The 12,291-nt window shown below is 48.4% G+C and overlaps 1 protein-coding gene across 1 annotated transcript in view; it reads right to left on the reverse strand.

Moving 5' to 3' along the window:
* Positions 1 to 6,294: 6,294 nt before the first annotated feature.
* Positions 6,295 to 12,291, reverse strand: part of Krt25 (keratin 25) — a 6,499-nt gene continuing 502 nt past the window's right edge. The window contains exons 3-10 of the mRNA XM_033763126.1: positions 12,073 to 12,288; positions 11,766 to 11,848; positions 11,121 to 11,277; positions 8,720 to 8,881; positions 8,506 to 8,631; positions 7,842 to 8,059; positions 7,093 to 7,160; positions 6,295 to 6,700 (exon numbers count right to left, since the gene is read on the reverse strand). Of these exons, the coding sequence (XP_033619017.1) occupies positions 6,591 to 6,700; positions 7,093 to 7,160; positions 7,842 to 8,059; positions 8,506 to 8,631; positions 8,720 to 8,881; positions 11,121 to 11,277; positions 11,766 to 11,848; positions 12,073 to 12,288 (1,140 nt within the window). The 3' untranslated portion in view covers positions 6,295 to 6,590. The remainder of the gene's footprint in view (positions 6,701 to 7,092; positions 7,161 to 7,841; positions 8,060 to 8,505; positions 8,632 to 8,719; positions 8,882 to 11,120; positions 11,278 to 11,765; positions 11,849 to 12,072; positions 12,289 to 12,291) is intronic.

Raw genomic sequence — 12,291 nt, forward strand, 5'->3', positions numbered from 1 at the left:
AAACCTAGAAAGCTATGTATGGCGCAATGCATTAGTTTTTGATTTTAAAAATCCCACGAAACTACGACCTATAATGCAGAAGTTGAAGAAGACAGGCTCCTTTTTTGACTCTTTAGTTCTTTAATTCCCAGGCAATATATTTGGTCGTCTTGGCTGAACCAAATCCCTGTTCGTTTTGAGTTTGAAGTCAGCAGCCTGCTCCTGAGGAATGCTGGGGGCTACGTGCCCCGATTGTGTGTTTTTCTCCCTGGAAAAGTGGACCCGAGCAGCACCCAGCCCTGCATCCTGACATGGCCTTAACCACAGGAGTGCTTACCCCGGGGAAACCCACACCACCGCCCGCGTCTCTCTCCCCGGCCCCCCTTGTGTCACTCTTTGAAAATTTGTTCCAATGATTTATCAAATTCCAGACTCTTTGCTCCTTTCTTAAAGCATCAGTTTCGGTCTCATTCCTTTTACTTTCGATGCCTTTGTGTTTCTGCACAGTCCATAGTTTTCAAATGCTCCTGTGCACACAGCAAGAGAAATCTCTGAGACAACAGGTGTTGTACCTGAAGAAATGAAGTTTATGCATAAAGGATGTGAATCTCCTGGTTTCCAGGATCTTTGCACATGAAATTCAGTGTTTCCCCCTTATATTATGCCCCTTTGGATCAATTTACAAACTATCATTAGGCATTTTACATATTGTGATATTTTATTTGTTGGAGAAAGAATCTCTTGACACATGTTTTAAGTATAACAAATCAGTATGGTAAAACAGTTAATTGCAATAAAAATGTATCCCTTTTTAATGAGTAATATCTTTCCCCTTTACTCTAATTTCCCCAATTTTGCTTTGGATGCTCCTTGTGAGATAAATTTGGTGAAAGTAACAGTTAAGCAAAAGTTCCCATGAAATCTGCCAGTTTACTTGCGATCCTGATGATTGTACTTGTTAAATAACATACTTTACTTTCTGTTCATTTCATGCTAGTTGGGGGCCTAGCATTAAACATCTCACAGCCACGTTGAAGAGAAGAAATTGTATTTGTTAACTTTTATGTCTGTTCCTACATTTTAGAGCCATTTTGTATAAAATCGCTTTTCGTGAAATAGAATACAAGGAGCTGAGTGTCTTTCAATCCTTGCCAAATCCATGGGAAAGTGTGCAGTGTGGGAACAGCATTGACATAGCAATTTGGAGGTCTGGGTTCAAGTTCTGCACTGTGACTTAGTGCTGGGTGACCCAGGACAAGATAGGTAACATCTCGGATGTATAAAGGGTCATTCTACTTCTTATCGTTATAGAAGGTTGTGGAGATCAAGTGTTGCTATGTTTCGGTGCATTTAAATCTTAAAGCATAAACAAAAAGTCAATCATTGCAAATTACTTGTGAGGCCCGTGTTTGGATTCTTGAGTTCCGTTTCTGTACATCAGGAAAAGCTGGTGTTGAAGGTGAAGAGGAAGGCGGCGGGTGTGGGCTTTAGGCCTTGGAAGATAAGATTTGACGTTAGGTTTCTGGGAGTATCACTTAAATTCTTCCTGTGCTTCGAAGCCTGGATGCTTAATTGTGCAGCAGGTCGGGGACTCTGCCTTCTGCTCTGTCTGAGGCCGCCTTGCGTGGTGGTGGAAGACTTTTCCCACTTTTGCCTTAATTACCTGGCAAATGCTTGCAACGGTTACACATTTCTCCTAAGCGCGCCTTCTTCTGTTCGCCACACGCACCAACTCCATCCTGCTTGTGGGGTCGAAGCTCCCAGGGCTGTCAGACCTCCCTGGCCCCGGGTGGAGTCTAGGGGTACAGAGAAGCCCTCGTTTTCATCTCCTGCTGTCTGTAGGGCCCCGGCTTTCTGGGACAGGGTCCCGCGTTTTCCCGCGTGCAGAGCGCGGACCGCAGACCCCCAGATGCTCTGTATTAAACGGAGAACTGCTGGAAGGACACGGGGGCCTGGAGCGTGGAGTTTCTCGCGGGGAGGAGGTGTGGGAGCCTTGTGCTGAGGTCAGACTCTGCACATCGCGGGCCCTGTTGTGGGACCTTTTGTAGATATGGGTTAAGCAAATGGCTCGGGGTATTCAGACCCTGAGGGAATCTGGGTTTGGCCTCTCCCGGCTCCTCAGAAAGAACCTGGGAGCCGTGGGACGTCCTACTCTCAGGAGTGTCTTCCTGCACCTGGGACCTGGGGCCGCGCCACCGAGGCGCTTGGCTGCGCTGCATCAGTCTGAGCGCTGGATCACACAGGCGCTGTCCAGCGGGGTGGCTGAGCCTGGACGCCCAGGTGCAGGCCGCTTCCCTGGCTGGCAGTGGCTTCCCCTGTGGCCTCACGCGGCATGGATGGGAGGACCGCTCCGTGCTGTCGCGTGTGACTCCATGTGGAAAGACAGCGGAAGCTCGTGCCCGGTCTCTCCTGGACGCCACCGTTTGGGTCCTTCTGCTTTCCCCGTCTTGGTCCTTCCCCTGTGATAGGCCACACCCCAGTGTCGCCGCGCTCACGAGTCTGGTGAGTCCTCCCTGGGACTGCGGATGGTCTTGGACTCCCACCACCCCTCTGCCCAACGGAACTCAGACAGGAGGAGGAAGGGGACTTCTGTTTTCTTCCTTCCCTTTCAATGGACAGCTCCGAATTAATGGTAGCATCCCTAAATCGTCAACAGCCTGGGGCAGAGCCGCTAAAGAATGACACAAACTAAGTCAGCCTACGAATGTCAGGGAGGCTGCAATGCAACCTGCAGGCTGGTGGGGACTGAGACTTTGGGCTGCATTGCGAAGTCAGGGACTCTTCTGCCTAATTCAAAAATCCTAGCCACTGTCTCTCGGTACCGGGTATAAGTGAAGCTTCTTTCCGCGTCCAGCCCAGAGGAAGCCCTCCGGAGCCAGGTAGCGATGGTCCTGCCCAGCTTTCAGCTGCTTCCCTCGGGAAGGGACAGCCTGGTGGGCGGGGCGGAGCCACAGGTGACAAGCCTCCCAGGCCCCACGCCTGCTGCGGCATCAGTGCTGCAAAGGCAGGGATTGGGAGCCTGGCTCTGGGTTTTCTTTGTAGACTTGCCATTTTGGAAAGGCGTTCTTTGAGATTGGATCATTTTCTCCCGAATGCTTTCACTTCAGCGCCCAACTCATTCAAGTTGCTGCTCAGACTTATTGCAAAGACTTACTGTAGAGTGAGGGGAATTACTGGCAGCCTGCAAAAGGACTAGGAAGATGGTGGCCCTCATGCCGAGTCGCAGGATCGACTCTGGGACCACGCCTTCATCTCCCGGCATCACGAGGAAGCTTGGCACGGTCTAGAAGGCCGCTGAGCACTCTCGCATCTTCAGACTTTTAGGTAATATGGAAATAACTTTCACATTTCACTTCCTCTTCATCATACTCGATACGTTTATTAGCTGTATCATTGTATGAAGCAGGAATTCTCCAAAGTGCACAGATTGGGTGCTTCATCCTGCCAACAATCCGTATACTTTTCCCTTAGTCTCTCTTCAGTGCTGCCTTCTCTGGTAAGTAAGTTAGAGGTGTTTTCTTTAGTTTGGCAACATGTCATTTGATTTGTTAGGAAGGGGTCCAAGCCATGACACTGGTACCCGCCACCCGGGGCTGGGACGAGGCTCTAGCGTGGATCACACGCGGCACTCCCTGGGTCGGTTTCTCACACCCTGGGGACAGATCCGCTGGATCTGCAGAGTGCAGCTCTGCACAGACCAGCCCTAAGCCTATCAGTGGCTGCCGGACACTTTGGGATATGCAGAAAACGAAGCGAAATGAAACAAAACAAAACAACGAAAGAGAATGGATACATCTAGGTGTGATACGTAAGATATTTAGCAGCTTCATGGCACGGGCCTGATGAGCTAGAGTGAACCCCGGCAGCCAGGAGGTCTGAGCAGGGCCCCTGGAGGCACACGCGTGCCTGGCACGTGTACTTACGTGGTGGAGGGCGGAGGGCAAGGTCTGGGGCGGCACAGTGGGGCATGCAGGGGACGCCAAGCAGGGACTGCTGCATCTCCTGTGGTGCTTGTGTATTTCAACAACTGTGCCAGGACCTCTGCGTCCTTCTCTGTAACTCTGAACATTGGAAAAGTCGCCTCCTTTCCTGGGCTCCCAGCTTGGGGAGCGGGGTGTGGTGTGGGCATCCTGGTGTGGGGCACGACCTGTCCACACCTTCAAGGTAAACTTTTTTTTTGGTGTTTGTTTGTTTGTTTTGAAACAGGGTCTCACTATGTAGTTGAGACTGACCTGGAACTCACTATGTAGCCCAGGCTGATCTCGAACTCACAGTGATCCTCCTGCCTCAGCCTCCCGAGTGCTGGGATTACAGGTGTGCGCCACGACACCCGGCTCCAGGTAAATTTTTTATGGTAAGAGTTCCCTCCTGGAATCGGGGAGGAAAAGGCACATCCCGGTGTTTGGTGGGGTTGACTTGCTGTTGATCCCAAAGGAGACTTAACATTGAGCAGAACGGAGGATCGCCGCTTCATAACTTTACCAATGCCAGTCAGTCTGGCGGTGTTGCTACAGCATGGTTCCTGTTTCCAATACGCAGCCTGGTCGAAATTTTGTCCTAAATGATCTTAGGAAGACAAGGACAAAACCCACCCCTCCCACTTCCGGTTGATTATCTGATTCTCTTGCACGACTTTCCGTAGATGTCTTTTGGATATTTATTATGCCATGTCCCATACAGAGCGGAGTGACTCAAGTTTATTTTGGCACCTAGGTGTTTCAATGACTAATTACTTGGATTCCTTTCAAGTCTTAGGCGCAGATCCAAATTGTTTTTGGTATCATCCTGAGTCTTCCTGTTATTCATTCAGCTCTGGGTTCTGAGGTAGGCCCCGAGGATTCAGAGATGATAAAAACAGTTACTGTGTCAAGAGCTTAGGTTGGTGGGCGGAGTCGCACGATGAACGGGTGAATAAAACGGCAGCAGAGGAAACAGACAGACCTGGGCCCGACTCCCCTCAGGAGAACGAGTCTGTTCTTTTCTCTCTACGCTAAAGTCCAGGAAATCTCTTCACTCTACTTTATTAATTCTCTCTCCCACTGTCTAATCTAGTATAGAATCCAATTGTTGTGGTTTTATTATTTATTTATTTGTTTATTTTGATACCGGGGATCGAACTCGGGACCTTGCGCTTGTGAGGCAGGCAGCGGAACCACCTAGCTACATCCTGGCCCCCAAAGTTGTGATTTTAAATTTTATTTTTTAGAATTTTCTTTATACCAATGGTACCAAGAATCTAGGTGTGGCATATGATCAAAAATTTTTTTGGCTCATCCAGCTTATTTTCCTATATTAGGGATGAATTCATCTGTCAGGACAGCTTGAAACATCAACTGTGTAGGGCAAGTAGATGACCCCATTAATATCACTTTGCTTCTAAACCAGAACTTTGACTTAAAGTCTCTTATATTTGGAACATTGTTTGAATTTTTTTTTTTTTTTCAGTACCGGGGATTGAATTCAAGTCCTTTGGTAAGGACCAGTGGCGAGGCGCCCCTGAGCTAAATCCTCAGCCCTTGGAATATTGCTTGAATGTACACGCATAAGAGGAATGAGATTTGGATATTAAAGCATTATAAATATTGAGTATTAAAAATGAGAGCACCGGAGTACTTATCTCATAAGGGAGCTTTACAATAATATATTTGTTTAATCTTCACTATAATTATTTGAAAGAAGTGCTTTCAGGAACTATGTTACAATACGGTAAATTAAGGATCTAGGCAGAAGCATATTTCTTCCTTCTGAATTAGTCTATTTTTAAAATTAATTTTATTGGTACTTCTAAGGTATACAATGCAATGACACTCATCCTTGGAAATTTGCACCGTTACCTAATCCACCTTAATCCCCCACCCTCCCTTCATCCCCTCCACCCCTCCCTGTCTGCAAAGACTTTGTTTCCGTTTTTTCTTTTTCCTCATATTAATTCCTTTCCCTTCTTTCTTCTCCCCTCCCCCCCCACTTCCCCTTTGTCCCTTTTCTTCCTATTTCACATGATCTGCTGCACCTTCTAGTCCTTATTTACACTTTCAGGTTCTCACACCAGAGACACTGAATTTGCCTATTTTGAATTATCAGGGAAAATCTTGTGAAATTCTTGGGGGCAAATTATTACTATTTTTTAAAATTTCATACAAATCACAAACAGTGACATGTTCCTACAATAGTTCCTTTGTTCCGAACGCGATTCTTTCCACGATTCCGGTTGCAAACTGAACTGAACAGGGACCGAATCAAATTTGCTGGTTAGCGTCAGTCGTGTTGACCTCATGGGGAAATTTGACTCGGTTCTCGTCCAGGTTGGTTTTCGACCGGAGTCGTGGGAAGAATGACGTCCGTGAACCGAGGCACCACGGTATCTGGGTCACTCACAAGCATCGTTAAGTAAGACAGCATCACCGGAAATAACTTGCCAAAAGGAAGAAAATTTATTGAGTAGGAAGGGTTGGCAACAGATTTCTCTGCGGCATTCTTCCGCGGAATGGGCTGACAGCCCGGAAACAGAAAGGGACAGAAACACAGCAGGCGGACGCTGCCCTTAGACTTGCTCATTTCTCCGGACACGCTCAGTGCCTTTTCCTCTCGAGGATCACTGGCAGTGCCCTCCGTTAATTGCTCTGAGGTTTGTCTTCCAGGGAGTGGAGTCTGGTGGTCAGTATCTTGCTACGCTGGTCGACCTCCTCAAGGACTTTCTTAACCACTATGGCTTTGATTGGGTCTGAAAAATTATTGTAGACAGATGAAGAAGAAATCCTATCAGAGATACTACGGACAGTAAGCACAAACACGCAGGCTCACGTTTGGGGAATTCTGACTACTTGATTAGGTAAAACTATAGCAATTGGCTGCATAAAGTTAACAGGCATCTCTAAAGTTAGATGTGAGCCGATGCCTTCTATAAGTCTGAAATGAACCTGCTCTTACAAAGCTGTGATAATATAAAAGCCAACAACTGTGTGTTGAAAATGAAGTACAGGGGCTGGGATTTAGTTCAGTGGTTCCGCTGCATGCCTCGCAAGTGCAAGGTCCCGAGAAAAAAAAAAGAAAAAGAAAAAAGAAAAGAATCTGAAAATAAAGTACAGCATAGCAATGGAATTTCATTTTTCTTACCTTTGATTTGATTTCCCATGCTACCGGCTCCAAAGTCTTTCGACTTATAACCTCCAGACTTACAAGCCCTGCAAAAACATCACCACAGATAGGAAATGAGTCAACCCCTTCAGTTCTTGGTCCACTATTAGGTTTCCTTTAGTTCTTTGCTGAGACTCTGTTTGGTGGATTGCACAGTTGAGCCTGCTTGGCTTTAGCATGAATAAGTGATATTTTAATCTACATTCCTGAAATGCCAGGTGTTTGATGATTTTATTTGGTAAAATGTTGCTAATGTATATCTTGGCAGCAGAGTATTACGTTTAAAATTTACCGTTTGAGACACTAAATTCAGCTACCTTAGTTCAGGTTCGGTGTCCGGGGGTCTAAGTTTAAAGCAAATTGGAAGGTAAGTTGTTCCCTCCGTACAGGAGGCCATGGGTTCCAGGACCCCAGCAGACCCCCAAATCCCAGGATGCTCAGGTCCCTTCTATAAAATGACATAGCTTTTGTGTACGGCCTATGGACATCTTCCCCTACACCTCACATCATTTCTAGATTCCTAATAATACCTAGGGCAATACAAACACTGTGCAAATATTTGTGTCGTTTAGAGGATGGCAAGAAAAATCTCTGTACATGTTCAGAACAGATGCAAGTCTTAAATTTTCGAGTATTTTCCCCAGTGGTCAACGGAACCTAAGGACCAGAACTCATGGACACAGAGGGCCTAGTCCGAGGATGTCTTGCATGTCTATTCCTTCGCTTACCCCTCATCCCCGTCTATGAGGCGGCAGTAAGTCTCGATTTCCTTCTCCAGGTGCACCTTGATGTCGAGCAGCTGCTCGTATTCCAGTTTCTGGCCCTCGGTCTCCGTCCTGACCTGGTGCAGCTGCTCCTCCAGGGCCCCGATCTGCGCCTGGATCTGGGCCAGCTGCGAGCAGTAGTTGCCCTCGGTCTCGCTCAGGGAACACTCCAGTGAGTGTTTCTGTCAGAACCACAAAGAGGCCCCGAGTCAGACGTGCAGAGACCTCGCACATCTGACTCTCTCCTCCTGTTAACTTTTCCCATCATCGTTTTCGTTTTCACGCAGACGTGTCTTTCAGATGTTCTGTGACACTGCTTTAAAAGGGCAAAGCTTAGGGCCGGGTCTTTAGCTCCGTGGTTCTGACTACTGCCTCGAAAGTGCAAGGATCCGAGTCTGATCCCGATACAAAAAAAAAAGTAGACTAAATGGGCAAAGCCTTCTTTTCTTAGAACAGACCCCCGCGGCCTTGCAACGGTTTGAGCTACTCTAAAGATGATGCTAGTCTTTGCTTATGTTTTCGGATAATTGCAGAAACGCTCGCGGACATCTTTTTCAGGGGCTGTTTGAACCGACCACTCCATGTTGCAGAGGAACCCGGGAGAGGGAAGACCCTGTCCTCGGCCTACCGTGGCCAGCAGCGACTGCAGCTCGATTTCCAGGGTCTGCAGCGTGCGCTTCATTTCGGTCAGCTCGTTGCGGGCTGAGGTGGTGGCCCCGACGTCCTCGGAGATCTGCTGCTGCAGGGAAGCGCTCTGGAAGGACGGAGGAAAAGGCCACAGAGCTCAGTGCCGCGGGCACCGTGCCCGGGGTGCAGGGGGCGTTTCCGGGAGGGGGGGGCACCTTCTCGTTGAACCAGGCCTCGGCGTCCCTGCGGTTCTGCTCCGCCAGCGCCTCGTACTCGGCCCGCATGTTGTTCAGCAGCACCGTGAGGTCCACACCCGGGGCCGCGTTCATCTCCACGTTCACGTTGCCGCCGGCCGCGCACTGCAGGACTTGCATTTCCTGGGAGCACAGGCAAGGTCAGCTCGGCCCTGCAGGAGCTCAGGGGAAGCTGGACGCTCCCAGAGGGGCCTTGGAGGTCGCCTGGTGACCGCTGCCCAGGCCGTGCAGGGACCTCCCCTCCTTCCCTTCCACTTACCTCTCTCGTATGCAGGACTCACTACCTCACGCAGCTGCCTATTTGCCTGTTTCTGAATATTTTTTGCGGGGGTACCGGGGATCGAACTCGGGTCCTCAGGTCCTCGCGCTTGCAAGGCAGGCAGCGGAACCACTGAGCCCAATCCCTGGCCCTGTTTCTGGAGTTTTTATTGTTCCAGAGAGCTCTCTTCCCACGAGCCGGGCTCTGGCTCCTGCATCCCCAACTTGTCAGTTCTTAGTTTTGCTGCCCAGAACAAGTCAAAAATCCTTTTCCCAATAAAAAGTCCTGAAAACAAATCGTCCTCCTCTCTCATTCTGCGTGTTTAGAGAGTGAGTGTCACTGCCCTGGACGACGAGCAGCTCGTTATGTTCTTAAGGCCCCCGAGCCACACCCCGAGCCCTGGCAGCCTGAACGGGAGATCGCATAATTCAGAATAACCATAATTCAGAATAACCCAAGCGACCGCAGAGACACAAATGTGCGCATGCGCGTATGCTGCCCTGGGGGAGGAAGCCCTGAGTCTGCTGGCCACGGGGTCAGACGATCTCCGTGAATTCTGCCTGCCCCACACAGGCTGGGTGAATCTGGGAAGGCTGACTGACCCATTTAAGCTTTGATGTACTTATCTAAAATTTGAAGTTAGTTAAAAATTCTTCTTTGGGTTGTTAGAGAGAAATGAAAGGGCTAGTAATAATAGGAAGACTGAGAAATCCTGGCTGGTATATAAATGCTGGTTATTGGCTGAGGCAGGAGGATCACAAGTTCAAGCCCAGCCTGGGCATCTTAGCCATTTAGTACGGAAAGGCCCTGGGGTCATTTCCCAGTACCACAAAACAGATTGCTATCAAAAGGAAGCTGAATCTATTTTGCAGTCAAAGTCTATACATGGCTTCTTCTGAGCAGTGTGCTCTTAGGGTGCACTGCATCTGTCCTAACTGTGAACAGCAGCCTCACCTCTAAGGCTGCAAACGGAAAAAACTCAGACCAGTGTGAGTCTGCCACAGTCTCTCTCCTCCCACCCAGGGCTGATCTGAATACGGTTGTGGAGGCTTCTTTCCTCCTCAGGGAAGCCCTCAGGCTGCTCTAGCATCCTTGCTGGGCTCTGCCTTTTCTGTCTGTGTGTGGATCTCACTCCTGAGGTTGTATATTATACCTATTGTAGCTGCTCAACAATCTCTGAATGAATTGGAAACTATTGATTTTTAATGTCTCCCCTGTAAGTAAAAAAAAAAAAAATCATTTGCTTTCAATTCACAAAGAACTTGTGCAACTATCATAGAATGCACACACACACACACACACACACACACATTTTGGATAGACTATGGATGTTTTCGATTGTTTAAAAATACCAAATTTATTTTCCAAGGATAGATTAGAAAAAAAAACAACCTAAAGCAATCCCAAGGATACAATTGCTGTGCTATGTGATTTTGAATCTTGCTTCCAAAAGTGACCCATTTTGAAAAGATAAATATGGAAGAAATGGAAGGGGTTCTAGGAATGGATGAGGGAAGGAGGGAAGGGAGAGGAGATGAAAAAAAGGAATAAAGAGATATTGTGTGTAAGTGCCAACTTCCCACAGGAGTGTGGCCTTCAGGTACTACACACATGTACTTACAAACTAAAAAAAATAGAACTCTTGGTGACACTTAAACTACTCCCCAAGTGTAGATTCAATTTGATAGCCACATCTATTCAGAATATGTAGCATTGTGAAGGATAGATACTCAATGTATACGTGAAGTTAATGTTTTGGCATTTTAAATGTGCCACCGGGGTAGAAAGGTTCCAACCCAGGCTTCTCAGGAAGTCCTAGAAGCATTTTCACTCTGTCTAATTAAGCATAATCTCCTGTGCGGATCATCTTAACACAGCTCTAATTACACAGCCCGACGCTGGTGTTATAACCCCGATTGTCCCGGAAAATGTGGTTCCTTGCATTTTCCCATGGGAAACTGAACGGGAGAGCCAGGGGAATCTATCCCGGCCCCCAGCGTTGCCTGGCGGTGCCTTGGCCGCCTGGTGCATGAGTGAGTCCTCTGTGTGAGGTAGTCAAGTGTGTGCAGGGCTGGGGAAGGCGGATAGGCGCTCAGCTCTTACCTCCTTGTGGTTCTTCTTCAGGTAAGTCATCTCCTCGCTCAGGGTTTCATACTGGATCTCCAGGTCCGTTCTGCACAGGGTGATTTCATCCAAAACCCTTCGCAGCCCATTGACGTCGGCCTCCACGCTCTGGTGAAGAGCCAGCTCGTTTTCGTACCTGAAAGCAAAGGTTAAAGATGGTCCAGTGTGTTACCAGGTGGGACAGGGTCACCAATCCATGATAAATGGGAGCCTTCTGGGGCTGAGAAGGGGCAAATTCAGCCAGAAGAGACATCTTCAAAGTTCATTGTGTAATCATCATCATAATTTTAAAATGTTGAGGTATTTGAGAAAAAAAAAAGTAGGCTACTGGGCACTAGTATTATAACAGTTTTCTGAAGCTAGCCAAAGTGCAGAATTGGGATGATAATATCATTTTAAATCCAAGTGCTTTTGCATTTTTTTTCTTTTTGGAGTAAGAGTCGCTAATATTTTCTTTATTTTTTTTTTTCTTTTTCCACTACCGGGAATCGAACTCAGGATCTTGTGCTTGCGAGATAGGCACCACTGAGCTAATCCCCGGCCATGGAGGGATTAAAAATAAGCCTGACCGAGCTCCTTGCGTTAGTCGTCATAGAATTTCTTTTGCTCAGGGAGTCAGCTTACTTGAGTCGGAAGTCATCCGCGGTGAGCCTGGCGTTATCGATCTGGAGAACGGCGTTGGCATTGCTGGTGGTGGAGGCGATGATCTAGAACGGGGGGGGGGACTTTTTCAGGCTGTTCCTTACAACGAGAGCGTGCCCAGAGGGCTCCACAGGGGGAGGGACCGGAAGCAACCAAAGCTGGCACAGTTTTATAGCCGGTGCCATTTTTATCATGAGGGTAATGAAGCAGAGGAGCCCCCCTCCTACTCATTCTGACGCCAGGCCGACAGCGGACAGAACACACGCGCGAGCGAGACACAACCTCTCACCTGGTTTTTGAGCTCTTCGATTATTGGGAAGTACCGGCTGTAGTCGTGATCCAGGCCGCGGCAGGAGCCGGGCCCGAACTTGTCGTACCAGCCCTTGATCTTGACCTCCAGGTCGGCGTTGGCCTCCTCCAGGGCACGCACGTTGTCCAGGTAGGAGGCCAGGCGGTCGTTGAGGTTCTGCATGGTCACCTTCTCGTTGCCGGACAGCAGGCCGCCCTC

Source organism: Fukomys damarensis, unplaced genomic scaffold, assembly GCF_012274545.1.
Source record: "Fukomys damarensis isolate Sample0158 unplaced genomic scaffold, DMR_v1.0_HiC HiC_scaffold_13, whole genome shotgun sequence".
Taxonomy (NCBI): Eukaryota; Metazoa; Chordata; class Mammalia; order Rodentia; family Bathyergidae; genus Fukomys; species Fukomys damarensis.